Raw genomic sequence first — 25,274 nt, 5'->3', positions numbered from 1 at the left:
AAGAAGCTGGGTTGAGGGCTGAATGAAAAGAGACACAATATCCTATTATATATGAAATCTCCAATTTTTTTTTTTTTGATGATTATTAGCACGATCCAATTCTAAACTTTGATATTGTCAAGTATTATATGGAACACATTCCATTCACCTTTATAACTCAGTTTTAGTTAGATATAATATTTGATCGAGGCAAAATATTCTGTTGAACATAAAAAATTACATGTGCATTACTGCTTGTACTATAGATATTATTTGGTGGAACTAATTTATAATGTTGAAAATAAAATTGACCCACTTTTTAAATGGGTCTTCGAATAATGTTACACGTTATATTTCATTTACTACTTGGACCATAAAATAAATAAGTGGACCTGGTTCAAACAATTTCTCATCTTAGGGCATGAACATATATAGTAGAAAGTAAAGAAAGACTAACTTTTAAATTAGGACTGTGGTAGGACGATGCTATTCGAGCTCTTTTTCGTCTTTCATGATCATGCTCTCTAAATTACCCTTTTTGTTAGAGCTATGTCATTGTTGGGTTGAACCAATATATAGTTGAACCCTTTTCTTTAGAACACAGCAATCACAATCAGAACAAAATGATCGCTCTAGAGCCAATTCAAAATATGTTGCCCATAATAGTTGGCTGTTATTAATTGCATTATTTGCTTGAACGAAATTCTTATGGGGAAACTAATCCTAGCCATTTTATTATTTCTTATTCTATTTTATTTTGTAAGCGCAATATAAAATGATAACAGTGCTTTCTTGGACAATTATGTCAATATATACATGTTAAATTATTCACATAAAAATAATTGTTCATAATCATTATCTACATGTGATTGTGTGATTGTCGAACTTCATTTCACAACAACTCCTAGTTCGTATTATACGTCAACACAATTCACACTGTCATGATCATTACTAGGTAAACTTTTTCACTTAAAACATTGTTTACACATAGAACTATTATTTACTCAAACTAACATGATTACAGAAAAAAATATATATCGTTATATATTAGTATAGGCCAACTGTAATTCTCTCTCTAACTGATGGGTTTTGAATAAATTCATATTGTTCTTTGGCGAGCAAGATATTTCATTTATTTCTTTGTATAAGTAATTTTCATTATTAAATAACTCACATATCGAAATAAATATTTACAATAAATTCAAAAATAGAATAAGGAGAGAGTGGATGAGATCTCGGCGGGGATAAGGTCGCTGATAGCCTCTCTCTGGGCATTGCAAAGCAAGGAGAGAGTGGATGAGATCTAGACGGGGGTGGCTCTACGTGGCCACCATCACCCTTATGAGGTCGATGGCGACATCTGTTGGCGTTGACGATCTCATCTGTGGAGGTGGTAGCCGGGGCCCGGACCTACCCTCTTTTCTTATTCGCAACCTCTTGCTGCTTCTTCCATTTCGTTTTAAAATAATTTACAATTTTTTCATTTACAATAGATAAACTGGGTTAGTTTGGTTAATAAACTGGTTTATTAAGCTGGTTTATGGTATGGTGAATCAATAATGGCTCTATGATATGGTGGGTAAAAATCGTAAAAGGAAAAAGTGAATGATCATCGTATATGGCACAGAATATAAAAATTATGAACCACCCAGAAATGGAAAAATTCAATTAGGTTCCTGCTATAGAAGCACTGTTAGAAAAAAAAATACTATCATTGTCTTCCTCCAAATTTCATTTTGCCACTGCTTTTGGTCCTGAAAATTTTTGCCACTAATTTGACCTCAATAGCGTCATTACATCGGTTTAATGGGGAGACTGGCTCGGGGCTCCCGGCCGACGACCAACCCCTCTGATCTTTGACCTCACCTAAGGGAGCAGCAGCCTGCCGTAGAGCCCCTAGCCAATTTAGTCTCCACGCCTCAATGTAAAAAAAAAAGTTTGAAGAACAAAAATGACGTCATTTTGATAAATTCGATTAAAAAATAATACTTTTATCATTGATTCGTCACACATAAGCATTCACGTACGTCATTGTTCCAGTAATTAAAAATGTTGACAATTGAGCTAAAATGGTAGACAAAAGATGAATGTTTGGTCTAAATTGGTGAAAAAAAATTTTCAAGCCAACATAGAGTTTTAGGGTTTAAGACAGAACATGAATGTATGGGTTAATTTTGCATGGCCCACCAGTAAGCTAAATTGACTGGAAATAGTTTTGCAAGCCAATATAGGAGCGCTAGGAATTAGTTGGAAAAATGAGAAATATCTTGCTAATATTGTTAAATATTAATGTAGGGTGCAAATGAGTCGCTTGCGTCCGGTGTTATCTAATGAGAGCTAATATGGATTTGGACAACTATAATTCTACGAGATTGCTATTAGAGTTGGAGAAAACTTATATAGCTCAGACTCAAAGAGCATACAGGATCACTCATCATCAATCAGATACAAAGTGGGTACCATAGGCCATGTATATGCATCATTTAGGTATGATGCCTAGCCCCTGTTGGGGCCTGTACTTTTAGGAGGGTGAATGGCATTGGCCTCAAAGCTTTGATGGACACGCATCTTTATTTCTTTATTTTCTTTATTTTTTTAAATACAAAAACCTCCCTTGTGTATAAGGTGAGGACAAAATGTATCATGTGCTTTTTTTTCTTAGGGACATATAACCCCTCGTAATTTACTCCGTTAGACATAGGGATAACACTGTCAAATTCCTTTGCAATATACCATTTTGGCCTCAATACATTTTAAGCCATTTTTTAACTATTTTTTTCTTTCTTCTTTCAATCAGCTGAGGACTAGCTCTTCACCCCCAGAAAAGCAGACAATTGCTCCATCCAAATTCACTCACGAAAAACCTATAAAGGATCCTCAAATTCACTTGATCTTTGAAATCCCTAAGATCAAAATAAGAATTGGAGCCATCTCCCACTCCATCGCAGAGCCCTCTCCACCGCCATCCCCGAGCCATCCTCATTGCCATCTCTCTCCCAGACTCATCTCCACCACCGTCACTTCGATCTCCACCACCAACACGGCCATCTCCATCATGGCCATCACCATCCCCGTCATCGTTGTCACCTTCTCCACCATCAACAGAGGCGAGGCCATCTCCCTCCTCGCTCACCCCTCCGTCTCTTGGCACCTCTGCACCGGAGCCTCCAATGAAATTACCAGCAGCTTGTGGAAGCTTCGCTGTCTTCCAACAGCTTCTTCAATCGACCACCAATGATCCCTCATCTCTGCAGAGTAATTGAATTTCAGTGAAACAAGAACGATTCAGAGAAGGAGGGAGGATGGTGAAAGAATGGCAAAATAAATAAGATTTTTGAGCCAAACAATTACAGAGGCAGTAGTGGTGGAGATACTGAGTCTACTAATAGTCGGGATGAAGATGAGTACGCTTAAATTGGTTTCAAAGTCCGTACTGAACGATCATCTGCGACAAATCGCAGTGTTGTGGTTTGAGTTAGGGCAAATCACACCCTACAAGGTAATTTTGGAATTTAGAAATATTTTATTTTTAAAAAATAAGTTTGCTACGGAAAAATTAACGGTGTTACCCCTATATTTGACGGAGTGAAGCATAGGGTGTTATATATTCCTGGGAAAAGCACATAATGCTATTTGCCACAACCTCAAACCATAATGGAGGATTCTGTACTTTTTTTTCTTTTTTTAATCAATGATAAATTTAGCTGTTGTTCTTTCAATTGCCGAAAGTGAATTTCTGTTGTCTGGGTTCTTGAATGAGCGAGGAAAATATACTTCAAAGAGTGCTTGAGTTTGGTAGAATGGTTAAAGTTTGTTTGGTTCACTGGACATGTCACTTTGCAGTCTAATAGATTATAGATTGTTTCGATAAACATGTCACTAAGGATATAGATTATTTCGATGGAATAATGTCACTTTGCAGTCTAATAGATGTGAGTACTATAGGCAACAAGAGAGAAAGGCGATACTTATTCTCCTCCTACACAATCGATCAATAAATGTATCTAGTCGAGGGTGATCTAGAGCCAGATAACCAAATACGCGACCGACCAAAGCTATGAAATTGCTTGGGTCGTATCTCAAAAGAGTATGAGCGTGGATATAACTAATCATTAGAAAAACTCATGTAGAGTCACTATATCTACTACGTACATCTGGCTGGAAATGAACGACAAGATGAGGAGGAGGATAAACCTGTAGCCCTACTTGTTCACTAGATAGTAGTCGCTGTCGAGATAAGGATTTTTATCAATTGTAGGGGTGTAGAAAGAACAAATTGCAAAATTCGAAGCTTGTGGGAAATTTGGGATTCAGCTCAGGGAGAGTTTTGACAGTCTTCAAACAATTTTCATGTAAAATTTGATAGTTAATATGGTTTTCGCTGGAGTCATCTGACAGTGGATTAGTGGTGTATAATTAATCGTTTACATTTTTTTAATACAAATAAGACCCATGGGTCTAATGGGGGATTGATAGAGAGAAACCTTAAGAGATACGAAAAGTTACATTGTTAAAAATTAGTAAAACTCAGAATAATTTCTGAAGAGTCGGGAAGCAAAATAATATAGTATAGGGTAAACGCGCTTGACAAGAAGAGAGGTGAGGAAAACACGGTTGCCTTTTTCTTTTCTTTTTTTTCCTCTCCTTTTTGGCGCTGGAGTCCATTTTACCCTTTGCATTTTCTCATAGTATATCAACTTGTCCACTTCTACGAGACAAAATGTTCAAAACCCTTGATTTGTGTTGGCAATTATTTATCAATACTAGATTATATTGATTAGGAGAACTGGATCCTTAGTAGAGGGGCATTATCCTGCAACCAAATCTATAAACTCGATTATTATCAATAAGGCTTCTCGTGCCGCTGTATTTCTCTATCCCTGCATATCAGTTTTAGATCTACCAGTTTCATATATAATCTTAAGACATAAATTACGTAGGCTAAGCCTAATTGATTCATTATTTTATTTTTAAAATTAAAGTATTTTCTATATTTTAGAAAATATACAAAACTCAACTAAAAAATATGATGATAATTATGACAATGATACAGTTAGTAAATCATGTAATCTTCACTTGATGTTCGAAATTCACAGGAAGCACTTTCTAATATATGGGCAAGTCATCGTTTAAACGATGATTAGTACTTACCAATAGACTGAAAGCATTCGATTGTCTTTGATATTACCCTACACCTAATGAGACGCGGACGTTTAGATTATTATAACTCGAATTGAGATTTGACTTCTACTATCGGAAGCGACTTCAGTTTACTTTTAAAATAAAACAAAGGTGGTTGTATCCATATAGACGTATTCATCTTTTGACAATTGCAATCCTTTTAATTATGTTAGATTAGATCTCATAGTTCATATTCTATTATTGCATGTCACGCAATATAATATGGAGCAAATGTTTTAGATTGTGTAGCTCACCATAGTCATTTCGTTCGATAAGTAACCAGAAATATCCAGAAAGGCTGCAAATATACATTAAGAAAGGCCGCTTTTGTACCATCCCGCAAATGGATTGCAAATAAAATTCACACGATCAGTTTCCACTTTAGTTATGTGGTGTATACAAAGATTGTGTTGAAATAATCAAAGAATGAATGATTAGCATAACTAAGGCTCTAACTATACACGAGTTTGAATTCTTGGGGCACAAGAGATTAGTAATTCAGAAGAGCTTGCTTCCGAATTCATCGATCTCGGTCCCTTTGATGCCGGAATAAATGGATTTCCTAGCCAAATCTCTGAGCTGCGAGAGGCTCCTTCCGAGCTTCATTGCCACTTTCTTCTCAAACAACTCCCCGTTTTCTCGACTCTCCACATCCCTCTCCTCCAGCGTTGACTCGATCGACTCCTCCAACAGTCTGAAGAATCCCGCGCAGTTCCTATAAATCTCCACCACCATCCCCACTTGCCCACTGTGCTCTAACGAGTTCACTGCAGCTGCTAATGATCCGGCTGTGACTGCCACCATCGCTGCAGCTGCTGCTGCAGCGGAGGACCCTGCAGTGAAGATGGAAGACACGGCGGCTAGGCCCGTGAGCACGGGGCCCGCAACAGCCAATACCTTGTTGGCCTTCAAGGCAATGTTGCCAAGCCTCAGGTAGTCCTTCTCATCTTTTCTCTTCAGCACATCAACAATGGCCCTCATCTCCACCTCCAACTCCTCGCTCCATCCGTTGTTTCCTCGTCTTGATGGAAAATGATTCACCTGTCTATTACTCCGGCGGGCTGAGACTTTATCGGGATTGGCTTTTGGCCACCAGGAAGCAGGCTCGAACTTTTTCGGGAACTTCTCGAGCATGGCCCCGAGCAAAGGGAGAGGGGATGCTCGATCTAGTGCAAGAATCCTCTCCATCACCTCCTCCACGTCCTCTTGTGTCGGAGCCCGGAGGGCAAGCCTTGACCGCATCTCGCTTTCAAGCTGTTTAAATAGCCTCACTGCATTCCTCTGCTCTTCAGCCAGTTGCGAGGGTTGGATTTTATTCATCACGAGCAACATTCCGGTGGCTGCAGTGAACAAGAGAGTTGAAGACAGCTTCAGCCCCAGAGGAGCTCCGCCTCCAACAGCCACTCCCAGGCCAGCCACTGTGGTGGCCGTGAGAGTCATCATATTGATGGAATTGAGCAAGAGGTTGTTCCAGTTTTCCCGCTGCTTGCCGATATTCCCATGCATCTCTACTCTATCTGCAACCACCTCGAGGAGCGAGTACATCTGCTCACTCACTGAACCAGCAGCTGCATCTGATGACCGACATGGCTCGCTGATCACTACGGACATGTCGTCGGTCAGGTCAAGCAACTGTTGCACAGGGGCCATGTAGCCATTTCTCGTGTTTATAAGTTCTTGGAAATGCAGCTTCTTGCTCGAGCTTGACTGAACCTTGGGGAAGGCCGGGGGATGTATTGCAGCATTGATCATCCCCTTCGATGTAGAACGGGATGAGGTGCAAGCACAGGGAGAAGAAGAGGGAGCAGAAAACGAGGACAAGAGAGTCGAAGATGTTAAGGAAGCCATGAATGGAAAGTTGAGCTTGCTGTGTTTCTGTTTTAAGAATCGTTGTTGTGAACTTGAATGAAGATATGTTTGAGCATCTCCAAAGACATGTATATATATATATATGTATGAAGAAGAGGAGCCGCTGCCATGCAACCAAAAGAAACCGTAAGAATTGAAGAGGTCTGAAGCGTTGAAAAATCTTGACTGGCATTTCCCGATTGACCCAGCCCTGCCCTGCTGTTCAAAAGGTTGACGTTTTATGGCTTGTTCAACCGTCAACAGTTTGTCCCGGTCTCAGTCTCGTGCAGAGGGCAGTTCGTAATGGGCCTGATTTGAATGATGATCGAGTCAATTGGCCAAATGGGCTTTCTGCTACACAAAAGATGAACAAATTGACTTATTGAGAGCTATACTCTGAACCCAATAGCAAAATTTTCAACCGTATAAGTTTATGTTTTCTCTTTTGTTGTTCTTCAATTTACGAAAATATATCGTTCCGAAATCTCGTCCTCGGCTAATCTTGTCTTATATATTTGTTTTGTGTTGTGATTCCATCGTTGGGCGACTATGGCGAGACTTAAACTAACCAAATTGGTAAAACAACGGCGAAAATATAGTGGCTCGTTCAAAGGGAATCCAATAATTTTTATAGTTAAAATGGTAAATGAAAGTAACTCATGACAAGAAACGATCGTGTATTTTCTCTAACAAAAAAAAGAGAAGAAACAAAGAAACATGCATATTTTGCTTACACAAAAAAGAAAAAAATACTTATATTATATATATATATATATATTGAGTTATTATTTTATTGGCCTGGCGTTTTATTCACACCACCCCCCTAAGTGCTGATACGATGTGTGCCGTTTACTTATTGATTAAACTAATATTTGCTAAGACATCGGCTTGCCATGTTCACAATTACTAGCTTAGCCTTTTCCATCAAGTTGATGGCAATCTTTCCCTTCTTATCACGTGCACTTACTCAAGACACTCTTGATTATAATGTAATAACCGTGTTCACATGCCATCAATCCGCAAGACCGAGTTAGACAACTCAACAGAAAAAAAAATGCAAATATTGGGTTAGTATTATGTATAACGCCCAATAAAAATGCATAAAAATGAGAAATTGGCCCCACAATAGACTAATAAATTCCCACTTACAAGCATTTTAATTGATTCTTATTCATCAAAAGTAGATGAGTAATACTCATTGAATATTTTTCCAAAAAAAAGAAAGAAAGATAATATAGTTTATAGTCGAATTTGTCCGCCATGGCTACTATTATTTTGCTGGTACTCAGATCCTAACTCAGATGAACACCTGAATATAATATAGGTCTCTAAAACCTAATAGAACTTGCTATTCTGAGTTTAGATTAACAATCTAACATAGAAAAAATATAAAAGGAAATTTGGATATATAAGATGGTCGAATTTTACGAATCACATCTCAAAATAAGGATTTTGACTAATACTAAATTAAAATATGTAAAACAAAATTTTATATGGTCATACTGAATATATGTAACTTATTCTTATAATAAAAATAAATATATTAAATAAATTAATTAATTGCGAGATCATGAGTTAACAACATAACTTTTACTGTGAATCAGTTGACTCCTCGTTGGCAGCTACCAGCATCCCACTTGAGGTCACCAGCGACCTCTCTAGTTGGCAACGACCCCGACCGAGGGTGAGTGGTCGCCACCGTGCCCAACCCTCGCTACCTTCCCTCTCACTCACCCTGTCTTTGTTTTGTTTAATTTTTTAATTTCAAAATCATAATTGCTATTAAAAGATTAATTTTTTGAAGAAGAATGCGTTTCTACAAAGAGAAAATGACGTTTGACCTTAAGTGGCAAAAATGTGAAAGATTGAAGACAGGGAATGACAAAAAATAAAGATTTGGAACGGAAGTGACAAAAAGGGGTTAAAAATTGGGCACCGGATCTGCGCTTCCCTCTCTAAGATACAGTTTTGAACGAAGTACGAAACACTGTACAAAACTACAGTGCAGTAGAAATTGGGATAGAATAACGCAAGAAAATGCTTCAACACAAATGGCAAAGGCGCCCCCAAATCAAATCTATATATTGCAAAACGAAGAGGGAAACTAATGTGATTGCTTGAATCGTTAAACCCTCAGCTTATTGTTGAATAACTTCTCATTCGACCACAAAAGATAGCCTTATCTATAAAAAAAAAAAATTATTGCACACAAAAAAGAAGAAGAAGAAGAAAAATTATTGTTGACAATTACGATTACTATTTTTTCGGAAAATTAACCATTTTATTGGTAAATTATGATTACTATTTTTGTTATTAGTAAAATCAATAAATACATATATATTAAATATTAGTTGACAAAGATTACCGAAAAAAAAAATAGTTGACAAATGGCTCCCGGCCCAGTTAAATTCCACTTGAGCATCCAAATCTGGGTCAATACCAGCAAAAACATCTCTGAACAAGGTTCTAGCAGTGTAAATAGTCTACAAAAAAAAAAAGATCTTCCAAAGAAATATAACTGGTTTAGGAAATCTAAAAGATATTTATGTGGATTATATAAGGTGAGCAGCAAGATCTCATTTTTTTTTCCTTTATGGCCGTATATGCTTCTATTGAGAGATTTGTTATAATTACTTGCCTGAATTTTAAATGTTATCTATTTATATATGAATTTGTTGCCACGTTAGAGCACTACTAGGATGAAATTTCACTCGGTTATAAGATCTTAATCAAGAATAGCTTTCACACTGTGCACATATATATTGAGAAATTGTTACATGTGTAAGATTTTCCTCCATCTTTTCTCTTTTTATATATGTAGTAACTTCTAGAGTTGCGAGTTGCAATTCTCAGTTAAAATTTCTAAAATTAGTATTACTAGTCCTTCGACCAATGCGGTTGTTTTCGTTTTTTTCTTTTTATCTTTCTAGTTGTAAATCAAGTTTAAGAATTGTATTGTAAAGACGTTGCATGAAGTGGATAGAAGTATCGAGAATAATTTTTAATTTATTTATAATCAAAATATCAAACAGATGATGCTACAGTCGGTACCAGTAGTACATAGGATTACTTGTTGAGTTGATGAGAGGTTTTTAGAAAATGATTGGATGTCTCATCTCTATTAGTAAGAAATTTAAAATTTTGAAGGTCAATGAATTTGTTACATAATTTCTAAAATGTCAATCGTCATGCTCTAAGGATCGTCATTCCTCGAGTTTTTCGCCTCTGAGTTAAGCATTGGCATTCTTCACTTTGATAATTCAAGTTCAATCTTTTTGCATGTATTTCAATTCTAAATTGACGATTTGATTGATGTTCTCAGATTGAGGTGGAGGTGGCGGCAGCAGCCTCAAGTTCCCGAAGTTGGCGGGGAACATGGCGAGGGTAACATGAAGACGTGGATTGTGCGAGGCACATTTGGTTGGACGCGAGGAACAACGAGGTGACGATCGCGAAAGATGGCGTTCTGCCGAACATCCACAACATGCTCCTCCGAAAGAAGGCCTCCCTTGTGTTAAAGTGCGAAAATGCCGACAACGTTGATTGAGCCCCTTCTGGATCGTTGTTGTTCCCACTCTTTTGTTCTTTCAGCTTCCATGTATGGCACTATGGCAGTGTAGTTCGAATTAGCGCTGCAATTGGGAGATTGTTTTTCGCCATGGACTAATTGCATGAATTTACTCACTTTTCTTTCCTTTTTTTTTTTGGACAGCACAACAAAATTGTCTAATATTGGTGGATTGAGTTAATCATGTGGACTCTAGAATGCTATCGAGCTAATGAACTATAAAATTTTCACTTTACAATGGTATAAAGATGTTAGTTATTTAATAAATCAAAAGAGTTGAAATTTGAGATTGTTATATACGGTAAACTTGAATTATAAGGAATGTAAACCGCAAATAATAAAATGTTATTTTCATAAAGCAAAAAGTGATAGAATGCCAAAAAAAAAAGAGAGAATTAATTCCGGATTTACCTTATCAAGGATTGTTGGAGTTATTTATTCAATTGTTGCCTTACTAATTATTGTCGAACTTGGCTCTGCCAAATTTTATTATCAATTATTAACAAAATATTAACTGAAACGTGGCCCGTACAACGCGCAGGTTATAGGACTAGTTTATAATTTATTATAGAATTAAGGCAATATTTATTTAAATGTAATGGATGGTACTATCTTTTCATTTTTTGGTTACAATGGAGGCCCATGTGCCTAATACATTGAAAAAGAAATATTAAATATTTAATAAAAGGGCATGGGTAGTCCCACCAGGTATCAAATTTGGGAACTCTTGGTCACCAAACGAAATGTGTTCCACTGTGTTATATCCCCTCTTGATAGATGGTAGTATCTTTATACTAAATATAAACTTTTGTGATATCATGATAAGTAGGTGGAGACTGCACAAATTGGTGATTCGTTCCGGTCCTTGGAAAAGCCATTGGAGAATGATGAAGAGCTTGCAGTCACAATGTGTTCCAAGCAATTCTGGCCCGATGATATGATATAAAAGAATGAACTTCCCCTGCTCGGAGGCTCTTCCTACATGTGGGTATGCTTCCCGGAGGAAATCCGACCAGTAAGGTGCAAATTGCAAAAGCTCTAGCCTTCTCTCTGATTAAATTATCAGAAAGAAAGGCAGAGTACTGACCAAAGAGTTTCTTCATCCCAAAGCCGTCCAATTTTTTTCAGCGGACTGAAGGCTGAAGTCAAGATACAACATTAAACCAAGCATAAATGGAGAGTCGACACCCAGTTAGGCTAAACGATCCTCAGTTTGCCACGTATCATCGGCTGATATGTTTAAAATATGTTATATAACATATTCAAAGGTAAAATGCAGTTACTTAAGTGCTTCAGCAAATAAAAAAGAAAGGGATACCAAATACAGTAACTTTGGTCGGCTAAAAGAATAGGGGAGGGATGGGAGAGGAAGCGGAGAGAGAGAGGAGTGAATTGATCGATTCTGTGAGGATTTTAGAGCAAATTTCATAAAATTTCCTTCTTCTCAGTCTCTGTGAAGAAATCAAAGACCAACTAAATACAAAGTTCAACTAAAACAAATGACACTAAACACATACATTACAGTTGGCAAACTACATTATCAATGTGCAATCTTCATCTGGTGCTCAAAACCATAGGAAGCACTTTCTGATCTGAACAAACGATAACTAATCTTGATCGATAGACTGAAAACACCTTATAATCTTATCAAAAGACAGTTATTTCTTATTAATAATCTATATATATATATATATAAAAACTTGAAAGCAAGTGCATTAAATAGTGGCATAAACATAAATAGATATATATATATATATAATTAATTCACATAATAATATATTTATCAAATAAATAAGTAATAAAATAATAAAATAAATATATACATATATACATTCAGGAAATATATAATATGTTTTGGAAATATATATATATATATATATGAAAATCTATTTTGGTAATTATTGGTAAATAAGTGATTGTATATTTGTTTAGATATATAAAAATTCTATGTTTATTAGTTTATTGAAATTTGTTTATATTATCTAAATATAATTCAATTTTCATTTTATATAATTCTACACATTCGCTCTAATTATAATTAGAAAATAAGTGCATATGAAAAAAAAAGTATCACTTTTAGAGTTAAAGATTTTTTCCTCTTATAATATAATTCATATAGTAATTATAGGATTCGGAAGATTTCTTATGGTATATCCTTAAGAACATAAACATCCTTATATACATAAAAAGTAAATATAATTATAAAGAAATTAAATAATAATAATAATAATAATATTATTATTATTATTATTATTATTATTAAAGAATAATACATTCAATGAAATATTAAAGAAGGACTCTAATCATCTACCGTTATTTCATTAGTAAATAAATATTCACAATTATATTAAAACTTATTTAATTAACTTTAAAAATTATTGTTAGTCTTATAAAGGTTCAATAAGTGCATCTCTCATTGAAATTATTGGCCCATTTTACATATAGAAAACTTAATATGTAAAATGTGAGCGAGAATAAAATACCAATAAATACGTAATTGTAAATTTTATAGACGTTATGATTTTTATTCTCTCATTAACTAGTTAGGAATTTTTAACTTTTAGGCTATTAAATTTTGTTTATAATTACACTGAGAATCAAGATTATGTATACATAATATTTTACATGAATTTTTTGCTTATGAGCACTTGAATTACTATGATCCAGCATGACTATGAAAGTTTTCGTATTAAAATTTACATAGAATAGTTTTTCTTATATAATCATATAAACTACAAATTGATTTCAATTATCGAATTCATGTTTAACTTTTCATGATAATATTTTCTACAAATTCCGTGTAACGTATGGGTTCAATAAACTAGTATAATATAACGTAACTATTTCATTGCATCTAGCTTATTATTTCCTGAAAATGGTCTTTCATATTATCCTACACCTACTGAAACCGACCTTTTGATTATTATAACTGGAATTGAGGTTTGACTTCTGTTTTTACCAGCGAATTGATCAGTTGCTTACTAGAATAAAACAAAGGTGGTTGTATCCATCCATATATGTATCCATTTTTTAGACAACTGCAATCACCTTTAATTTTGTTAGATTAGATTTCAAAGTTCATATTCTGTTTGCATGACACACTTTATAATATGGAGCAATTGTGTTAGATCGTCTAGCACACAGTTTTCATTTCATTTCATACATTCCAGAAAGGGTGAAAATATATATTAAGAAAGCTGGCTCCTTTTGCACCATCCCGTAATTGTATTGCAAATAAGAAATACATGATCAATTTCCACTTAAGTTATTTGATGTATACAAAATTGTGTCGAAAGAATCAAAGAATGATTGATTAGAGTAACTAAAGGCTCTAACTATGCACAAGTTCGAATTCTCGTGGCAGAAGAGAGTGGTAATTCAGAAGAGCCTGCTTCCGAATTCATCAATCTCAGTCCCTTTGATGTCCGAATAAATGGATTTCCTAGCCAAATCTCTGAGCTGCGAGAGACTCCTTCCGAGCTTCATTGCCACTTTCTTCTCAAACAACTCCCCGTTTTCTCGACTCTCCACATCCCTCTCCTCCAGCATCGACTCGATCGACTCCTCCAACAGCCTGAAGAATCCTGCGCAGTTCCTATACATCTCCACCACCATCCCCACTTGCCCACTGTGCTCGAACGAGTTCACTGCAGCTGCTAACGATCCGGCTGTGACTGCCACCATTGCTGCAGCTGCTGCTGAGGGGGAGGATCCTGCAGCAAAGATGGAAGACACGGCGGCTAGGCCCGTGAGTACTGGGCCTGAAACAGCCAATACCTTGTTGGCCTTCCAGGCAATGTTGCCAAGCCTCAGGTAGTCCTTCTCATCTTTTCTCTTCAGCACATCAACAATGGCCCTCATCTCCACCTCCAACTCCTCGCTCCATCCGTTGTTTTCTCGTCTTGATGGAAAATGATTCACCTGTCTATTACTCCGGGGGGCTGAGACTTTATTGGGATTGGCTTTTTGGCCACCAGGAGGCAGGCTCGAACTTTTTCTGGAATTTCTCGAGCATGGCCCCGAGCAAAGGGAGAGGGTATGCTCGATCTAGCGCAAGCACCCTCTCCATCACCTCCTCCACGTCCTTTTGTGTCACGGCCTGGAGGGCGAGCCTTGACCGCATCTCGCTTTCGAGCTGTTTAAATAGCCTCACTGCATTCCTCTGCTCTTCAGCCAGTTGCGAGGGTTGGATCTTGTTCATCACGAGCAACATTCCAGTGGCTGCGGTGACAAGACAGTTGAAGACAGCTTCAGCCCCAGAGGAGCTCCACCTCCAACAGCCACTCCCAGGCCGGCCACTGTGGCGGCCGTAAGAGTCATCATGTTGATGGAATTGAGCAAGAGGTTGTTCCAGTTTTCCCGCTGCTTGCCGATATTCCCGTGCATCTCTACTCTATCTACAACTACCTCGAGAAGCGAGTACATCTGCTCACTCACTGAAACAGCCGCTGCATCTGATGACCGACATGGCTCGCTGATTACTACGGCCATGTCGTTGGTCAGGTCAAGCAACTGTTGCGCAGGGGCCATGTAGCCATTTCTAGTGTTTATAAGTTCTTGGAAATGCAGCTTCTTGCTCGAGCTTGACTGAACCTTGGGGAAGGCCGGGGGATGTATTGCAGCATTGATCATCCCCTTCGATGTAGAACGGGATGAGGTGCAAGTACAGGGAGAAGAAGAGGGAGCAGAAAACGAGGACAAGAGAGTCGAAGATGTTAAGGAAGCCATGAATGGAAAGTTGAGGTTGCTGTGTTTCTGTTTTAAGGATTGTTGTTGTGAACTTGAATGAAGATATGTTTGAGCATCTCCAAAGACATGTATATATATATATATATGTATGAAGAAGAGGAGCCGCTCCCATGCAACCAAAAGAAACCGTAAGAATTGAAGAGGTCTGAAGCGTTGAAAAATCTTGACTGACATTTCCCGATTGACCCAGCCCTGCCCTGCTGTTCAAAAGGTTGACGTTTTATGGCTTGTTCAACCGTCAACAGTTTGTCCCGGTCTCAGTCTTGTGCGGTGGGCAGCTCGTAATGGCCTGGTTGGAATGATGATCGAGGTCAATTGGCCCAATGGGCTTTCTGCTACCCAGAAGATGAAAAGATCGACTTATTGGGAGCTATACTCTGAACCCAATAGCAAAATTTTCAACTGTAGAGTTTTACCTTTTCTTTTTGTTGCTCTTCAATTTACGAAAATACATCGTTCCGAAATCTCGTCCTCGGCTAATCTTGTCTTAGATCTTGTTTTGTGTCGTGATTCCATCATTGGGCGACTATGGCGCGACTTAAACTGACCAAATTGATAAAATAATGACGAAGATATAGTGGCTCATTCAAAGGAAATCAATGAGTTTTTATACTTAAAATGGCGAATGAAAGTAACTCATGATTACTATTGTTGACAATTATGATTTTCAGAAAAGTAACCTTTTTATTAGTTAATTATGATTACTATTTTTGTTATTAGTAAAATCAATAAGTATATACATATATTAAATATTAGTTGACAAAGATTATCGAAAAAAATATATTAGTTGACAAATGGCTTACGGCCCATCCAAATTCCACTTGAGCATCCAACTCTGGGTCAATACCGGCAAAAACATCTTTCAACAAGGTTCTAGCATTGCAAATAGACTAAAAAAAAACGATTTGATCTTCCAATGAAATATAACCAATTTAGGAAATCTAAAAGATATTTATGTGGATTATATATGGTGAGCTGCAAGATCTCATTTTTTTTTTCCTTTATGGCCGTTTATGCTTCTATTAAGAGGTTTGTTATAATTAATTTCCTGAATTTTAAATGTTATTTATTCATATATGAATTTGTTGCAGCGTTAGAGCACTACTAGGATGAAATTTCACTCGGTTATAAGATCTCAATCAAGAAGAGCTTTCACACTGTGCACATATATATTGAGAAATTGTTCCATTTCTAAGGTTTTCCTCAATCTTTTCTCTTTTCATATATGTGGTAACTTCTTGAGTTGCGAGTTGTAATACTAAGTTAAAATTTCTAAAAATTAGTATTACTAGTCCTTCAACCTGTACGGTTGTTTTATTTTTTTGTTTCTAGTTGTAAATTAAGTTCAAGAACTTTATTGTAATGATGTTGCATGAAGTGGATAGAAGTATCGAGAATAATTTATAATTTATTTATATTCAAAATATCAAACAGAAGAATGCTACAGTAGGTACCAGTAGTATATGGAATTACTTGTTGAGTTGATGAGAGGTTTTTTTAAAATGATTGGACGTATCATCTCTATTCGTCCGAAAATTAAAATTTTGAATGTCAATGAATTTGTTATATAGTTCTCTAAAATGTCAGTCGTCATGCTCTAAGGATCCCAGAAGTTGAACATTGCAACATAATTCAGAAAATTGTTGTCTTTATTTTCACTTGCGAAAAATATTATCAACAAACAAGATTCTTGTAGTTGTCTTCAGTGTAATTAAAATCGGACCGGAAAATGAACCGATTGAGGTACGGGTTCACAGGTTTATGGGTCCAACCGGAGTTTGATGGGTCGGACCGCACGTCTAATTAAATAATAAATAATGCATATAAAATTAAGAAAGACTACGATATATTAAACATATACACAAAAATTCAAATAATTGAAATAATGAATGAAAGAAAGTTTTTTTTTTATTGAAATTGTTTTTTCCTTTGTTATGCTTAAAGAGATAAAGAATGATTAAAAGGAAACAAATATGGCTATTGCCTAAATGATTAAGATGCTAGGCATGTGCCTCTTAGGAAGGCTGAGGTTCTCAGTTCAAGTGTTCATGATGCGATTTAATTTTTCAATAAAAGGAAATCTATAGAATCAGCTGGTTCATATGGATTCATTGGGTTCAATCAGAAAACTGTCCGATTTAATGGGCTTACCGGTCTAAAGGTGCAACTTCGATCTTTAAGATAACCGGACCGGACAAGGTGCCGATTCCTGATCGAACCGGTCCGACCGGTCGGTCTGATTCAGTTTTAATAACACTGGTTTTCTTTTTCACCTTTAAAAAAAAGGGGGAAAAGGGAATGCTAAGATCGTCGAGCTATACCATTAATTTTGTCTAATTTAGTTCCATGTTTGCTCTTTATCCCTAGAAACAGGGACAAATTCAAGATTTGACATAAGAGGGGCGAGACCATTAAGGGGGTCAATGTTAAGATAATTTCTCCAAATTAGGAGGCGAGTATAAGGATTTTCATCAAAATTCAAAAAAATTATATATAAATTTTCTTAAGGCGGGAAAAATATATGGGGGACTAGCCCCTCAGCCCCCTCTCGTTTAATCCCCGCTTAGAAGATGATTGATGAGAACTAAAGTAGGAGATCATTGCTCTTAACCGTTAGTCGGATTGTAAATGAAATCACATATAGTAATCTGCAAATATGAAGTTCTTAGTTTAAATTGATGACAGAATTGGGAAAATTGTTGAGCAATTGTTTAATTTACCGAAAATTGTTCTTAAACCAGAATAAGACAACAAACCTATGCATATCTATATATTTATATAACTATAGATAATATATAACTGCTGAGTCAATCACCATAATCAGCCATGTATGCCCATTCAACGAAATGGGAGCTCCTCATACATTTGTAACTGACAACCTAATTAATAATATACAATTATCAACTGTTTTACATTGAATGTACCTGAATTCCACTTTTTATCTAATATAAAAATTAATTAATTACTCATTTCTTAAAGATATTCCATAATCTTTTTATATATTATTGTAAATAGATTTACAATTCAAATCTATACATAATATATAATTATTGAACAATCATCATAATCCACCACGTATGCCCATTCGATGAAATGAGAGCTCCTCATGCATTCATAACCAACAACCTAATTAATTATATATTATTATCAACTATTTACATTGAATGTACGTACCTAAATTCCACTTTTTCTCTAATTTAATAATTAACTAATTAATTAATCATTTTTAAAAGATATACAAGAATTTTTTATATATTATATATAGATTTACAATTCCCATTTTAGAAGATTATAATAAAAATCTATATATTATATATAATTGTTGAATCAATCACCATAATCCACCATGTATGCTCATTCGACGAAATGGGAGCTCTTCCTACATTCCTAACCGACAACCTAATTAATTATATATAATTATCAACCATCTATATATCTATTTATAATATATAATTGCTAAGTCAATCACCATAATCCGCCATGTATGCACATTCGACAATATGGGAGCTCCTCATGCATTTGTAGCGACAACCTAATTAATTATATACAATTATCAACCATTTACATTTAGTGTACTTGAATTCCACTTTTTCTCTAATGTAACAATTAATTAATTAATCATTTCTTAAAGATACACAATAATTTTTCATATATTATATATATATATATTTACAATTCTAATTTTAAAAGATGATGATGATGATGATCCGTATATCTATATATGATATATAAATGCTGGAGCTTTCACCATTTTTTACCATTTGTACAAAATCTTTAAATGGAAGTTTCTCATTCAACAACTTTTGAAATGTCACGTATAATAAATTTTTGTAACTTCCACAAAAAAAGAAAAACTTAATTGTTTTTATTATTATTAACATCTCAAAAATCTATATGTCTATATATCAATATTATTATTATTATTATTATTATTATTATTATTGTCGTTGTTATCATCATCATCATCATCAAATTTTTTCTTAACTTTCACCAAATGAGATAATTGTTAAGACAAAAATAATAATTATTTCTATAATTTTTGGGGACAAAAATATTTTCTTGAAAGAAAAATAATAATAACTATTATATATCAAATATTTTCATAACTTTCACCAATCTCTATGTAATATATGATTGTTGGGACTTTCACCATTGTTTGTCAATGTATAAAACATTGAAATGGAGGTTCTTATTCAACGACTTTCGGAATGTCACATGTAATAATTTTTTGTAACTCGCACAAAAGGAGGAAAAAATTAATTGTTGTTATTATTATTAACATATCAAGAATCCATAAATTTATATATCAATATTATTATTGTTATTATCATAATCATCGTCATCATCAAATGTTTTCTTAACTTTCACCAAATGAGATAATTGCTGAGACAAAAATAATAATTACTATTATTATAATTGTTGGGGGCAAGATAATTTCTTGAGAGAAAAATAATAGTAATTATTATTATTATATATCAAATATTTTCATAACTTTCACCAAATGGGATAATTGTTGGGCACAATAATAATAATAACAATAATAATAACAATAATATTGTTATTATTATTATTAATGATTATATTTTAAAAACTCGTGTTAAAATTTTATAAAACTATTAGTAATTGTTTTAAGTTTCATATTCATAATTATTCATATTTTAATTTCCTACTCTAATGATAATGTTAATTTGGTATTCTATGGATATAGCTTACATAAAAGGATGAGTGAAAAGTTATGTTTAGACTAAAAAAATGGAATCTATTACATAATTTATTGAAAATTATGAAGACAACGGATGATTCATTGTTTTGTCTTTGTAATTCATCAATTGGATGAGTCATTCTGAATATCAACATTTTTGAAGATATCCTCAAATTATCTTAGGAAAAATTCATGAATTTCTATTAACAAAACTAATACTTGATTTTTTTCCCTTTAAGTAGGCGATAATACATGGTGATTTCCTCATAGATAATAGCCATGCGCAGTGCAATTGTAAGTGGCTAGTAATATAAAATGCCTAGAGAAGTTAAACAAGTTACGATACATGTCATCTTGGGTTCACTAGACTGCGTCATGTGTCGTCTGTGAGCATATTCTCGACATGTGTCACCCATGTGTTTCACCAAGTGTCAACCAAAACTCCTTAATTATATAAAATCTATATATATATAGTAAATGTCCCTATTTACTAGGAGTAGAATAGTAAATGTATTAATAAATTAATATATTATATAGAAATTGAATTATTGTAATTAAAGAAAATATTTCCAAAAGAAATATTAAAACAGAATTGTAATAACTTATTGTTATTTTATAAGTAATTTTAATTTTATATTAAATAAATATACATATTTTAAAATAAATTAAGTATTATTAAACTTTAGGTAATTAATTTTAATAATCATTTGTTAGCATTATAAAAGTAAAATTAGATAAATCTCTGATAGAATTGATTAATCATTTTATCTTAAATTATTCAAATTTATAAAACTTAATATATGAAATATGAGTGAGAAAAAGACAATTGCGAATACATAATGTTAATAATTTATAAACTCTATGATTATTATTATTATTTTAATAAATAAAGCTAGGAATTTTGTATTTTCTAGATTTTATTATTATTTTCTTATAAATTAGATTGATAATTGAGATAATGTCTATAAAATATTTTACATGAATTATTTGCTTATAAGCTCTAAAATTAATATTATCAAGCATGGATATGAAATTTTATCGTATTAAAGTTTACAAAGTATAAAATCATATAAACAATATTAATAGTTGTCTTAATATCTAAAATTTCATAATAAATTTTTATAATAATTCTTTTACAAATCCGTGAAATAAACAGGTTCACTAACCCAGTAATTTTGTAAAGAAAATTCTTCGCCTCCCCCTCCTCCACCCACTATTACCCCCCAAAACGCCCAACCTAAATTCTTTAATTACATAAAACAATTACTATTTAAAATAAATAATATCTTCACCTTCCTCCTTCTCCACCCATACCGTTATCCCCTACCCAAAAAATTATTATCGTAGAAAATTTTACAAACTAAAAAATTTGTTGAAAATGATTTAATATTTTACTACTAAATAATTTAAATTTTAGAATATTTTAATATGATCGTAGAAAATAAAAATATTATTGAAAATGGGTTTGTTTTGATTCAACCAATGAGCCCCAATAAAAAAACGACAAGCACAATTAGATCAATCCACACAAGTTTCCCTCTCGGTAAGTACTTTTCGTTCTAAGTATTTTAGTTCAAATACATTTTTTTAAAGGTAGTTTTGTATTTTACAATAACTATTTTTAGTTAATGTACTTTCAAAGTTTTCAATAGGCATTTCTAATATATATTATATACAAAATTATGTAGGTAATTTTAGATAATATAATATATAATACATAAGTAGTTTTATATAATATATATATACACAAAATATAAACGTCGGAACAAATTTTTAGATTGTGCCACATTGGATAAAGGAGGCTTTATGTCAAGTGACTTCTCCTGTCCAAACCAATCAATGAATAACATTTGGCTCAATACATTTAAGACATGTTGCAGATTATTAAATATATTAAAATACACATATTAAAGAAGTTGAATTATATAAGCCTCGGGACGATTTTTTTGGATTTTTTTCCAAAATTTTGAAAGCGTCGATCATATAAAAATTCTGAAGAGACTCAATAAAAAGAATAAATATATGCAAGAAATATGTAATAACTCTCCCAAGATAGGACGAGTTGATCAACAGGAAAAAAAGAGAGAAAATTCAAAATTAAAGAATAATTTTAACTAATAATTTTCTACACTAATCTACATATAGCGCAGGTCGCTCTCTATACCAACACTCTACTATTCTACTCCAAGGCAGCAGTAGCATCAGTGTTATCAGAACCAGACCGGACAGGACGGTTCGACCGTCGGACCGAAAACCAAACCTATGTCCGGTTCGATTAACTTAAAATCGAAAATGCACAAACAAATTGGTGAACCCAAAAAACCGATTGGTTTTAGATAAACCCATCAAACCCATTAGAACCGACCGGTTGCATGGGGTCATAATTTTTAAAGGAAATCCCCCGACTCGAAACTGAAATTGAGCACAATTGAATCAAATCAAAATCGATTGACGATTATGAAGCCTGAAAGTGAAACCCTAGTCTTCTTCATCTTCACTCTTTACTTAAGTTCAGTCATCATCAGTGACTTCTACTGGAGGCCGAGCTTCCTCTTCTCCTTTGAGCATTGCAAGATTGCAATAGGTTTGAGCTTCCGCTTCTCCTTATGTCTCTTCTCAGCTTCTCCTTGTCCAGACGCAATAGAGTGACGACCCAAGAGCGGATTCCTCACCGACATAGGGACAGGAGACGGCCATCTCAAGGCACATCAAATCATGAAACGGCAGGGGTAGAGTCAAGAGGCAGCACAGCAGCAGAGCTTGACCTCTACAGGCAAGGCACGAGTCCAAACGCACGGCACGACAGCTTCTGAAAGGTAGAGTCCATACGCAAGGCATGGTAGCTCCTGAAATGGCAGGAGGCACATCTTGATCTCTACAGGCAAGGCACGGTTCAAGCTTCCTCTTCCTCTTCTCCTTTGCTTGCAGTGACTGGACCAAATTTAATTTAATGTTGTAAGCTTTGCTTGCGGTTGCAGTGACTTGCGGTGACAAATTAAGGCATTGGTGGTTGGTTTCGTTGAAAGGCTTGTGGTTACGGTGAATTTGCTTGTGGTTGCGGTGACTTGTTGAGGCATTCAAGCAAGCTATGATTTTCTGTTTCATTCTGCACACTACGCAGTTCTCATTTGGTCATACCATATGAGGTTTGAGTTGTGTTGTTCGTATGAATGGAAAGAACATTTAATAGACTTCTTGTAAGTTTTAGCACCAAATAAGAAGTTTTATTTTTGATGTTGCAAAATCCTGAAGGTCCATATGGCTGTGCTCTAACCTAAGATAAACGCTCAAGTTTAGGCATGACTTGGCCGATCAAATCACTTCTTATCACAGGAATGTCCTGGTCATATTTTTGTTCGACTAGAGGACTCTGTTAGTAGACGTGTCTCTTTAGTATAGCAATTCGTAGAGTCGGACTAACACGACATGTTGTTCTTTTCTTTAGGTGTGTGACCTCATGGAGGCATCGAAGATACACACTACACTCTATTATGTACTAGACCGCGATGTCGCAAACAGAACGATGAAAACCCAAGGTAGCCATACTAGAAATCTACGCAGAGTTAGGCAGGGCCTCGACCTCATCAAGGCTTTGATCGAGCAGTTCTTGTCTTCCAAGTATGTACCTTTTCACTGCTATGGCATGTTTACATTTTGTTACCATCCCAGCATCGAATGATTCTTGTGTCTATCGCATCCTCATTTTTGTGTTTTTCCATTTCTGTCAGCGACTACTCGTTAAAGGATGCGGCAACCACAGCCTATTCTCCAGTTTGTGCCCCGTATCACACATGGGCAGTCAGAACCGCGGTTTATGCAGGACTGTATGCATTTCCTGTATTTTATTACTATTTTCTTGTATTGTATATTATTTTCTTAAAATAATGAATATTTATTTATTTTATAATTAAATATGCAGTCCGATCCATCGAATCCCCGGTTGAACTTATAAACCCATGAACCCATTCCTCGATCGGTTCGATGTAAGGTCCGGTTCTGAAAACCCAAGGAAGCCATACTAGAAATCTACGCAGAGTTAGGCAGGGCCTCGACCTCATCAAGGCTTTGTTCGAGCAGTTCTTGTCTTCCAAGTATGTACCTTTTCACTGCTATGGCATGTTTACATTTTGTTACCATCCCAGCATCGAATGATTCTTGTGTCTATCGCATCCTCATTTTTGTGTTTTTCCATTTCTGTCAGCGACTACTCGTTAAAGGATGCGGCAACCACAGCCTATTCTCCAGTTTGTGCCCCGTATCACACATGGGCAGTCAGAACCGCGGTTTATGCAGGACTGTATGCATTTCCTGTATTTTATTACTATTTTCTTGTATTGTATATTATTTTCTTAAAATAATGAATATTTATTTATTTTATAATTAAATATGCAGTCCGATCCATCGAATCCCCGGTTGAACTTATAAACCCATGAACCCATTCCTCGATCGGTTCGATGTAAGGTCCGGTTCTGAAAACCCAAGGAAGCCATACTAGAAATCTACGCAGAGTTAGGCAGGGCCTCGACCTCATCAAGGCTTTGTTCGAGCAGTTCTTGTCTTCCAAGTATGTACCTTTTCACTGCTATGGCATGTTTACATTTTGTTACCATCCCAGCATCGAATGATTCTTGTGTCTATCGCATCCTCATTTTTGTGTTTTTCCATTTCTGTCAGCGACTACTCGTTAAAGGATGCGGCAACCACAGCCTATTCTCCAGTTTGTGCCCCGTATCACACATGGGCAGTCAGAACCGCGGTTTATGCAGGACTGTATGCATTTCCTGTATTTTATTACTATTTTCTTGTATTGTATATTATTTTCTTAAAATAATGAATATTTATTTATTTTATAATTAAATATGCAGTCCGATCCATCGAATCCCCGGTTGAACTTATAAACCCATGAACCCATTCCTCGATCGGTTCGATGTAAGGTCCGGTTCTGAAAACCCAAGGAAGCCATACTAGAAATCTACGCAGAGTTAGGCAGGGCCTCGACCTCATCAAGGCTTTGTTCGAGCAGTTCTTGTCTTCCAAGTATGTACCTTTTCACTGCTATGGCATGTTTACATTTTGTTACCATCCCAGCATCGAATGATTCTTGTGTCTATCGCATCCTCATTTTTGTGTTTTTCCATTTCTGTCAGTGACTACTCGTTAAAGGATGCGGCAACCACAGCCTATTCTCCAGTTTGTGCCCCGTATCACACATGGGCAGTCAGAACCGCGGTTTATGCAGGACTGTAT

At 35.2% G+C, this 25,274-nt stretch overlaps 1 protein-coding gene and 1 pseudogene across 1 annotated transcript; both read right to left on the bottom strand.

Moving 5' to 3' along the window:
* Positions 1 to 5,466: 5,466 nt before the first annotated feature.
* LOC116203360 (probable F-box protein At4g22030) lies at positions 5,467 to 7,421 on the bottom strand. Its single transcript, XM_031535049.1, has one exon. It carries the CDS (start codon positions 7,006 to 7,008, stop codon positions 5,659 to 5,661), a length of 1,350 nt encoding a protein of 449 aa, XP_031390909.1. The 5' UTR covers positions 7,009 to 7,421; the 3' UTR covers positions 5,467 to 5,658.
* A 6,319-nt stretch (positions 7,422 to 13,740) lies between these two features.
* Positions 13,741 to 15,428, bottom strand: LOC116205423 (annotated as a pseudogene).
* Between the last annotated feature and the right edge of the window lie 9,846 nt (positions 15,429 to 25,274).

Source organism: Punica granatum, chromosome 4 (assembly GCF_007655135.1).
Source record: "Punica granatum isolate Tunisia-2019 chromosome 4, ASM765513v2, whole genome shotgun sequence".
Lineage (NCBI taxonomy): Eukaryota > Viridiplantae > Streptophyta > Magnoliopsida > Myrtales > Lythraceae > Punica > Punica granatum.
The sequence above is the reverse complement of the archived record's forward strand: the minus strand, read 5'-3'. Positions and strand labels throughout refer to the sequence as shown.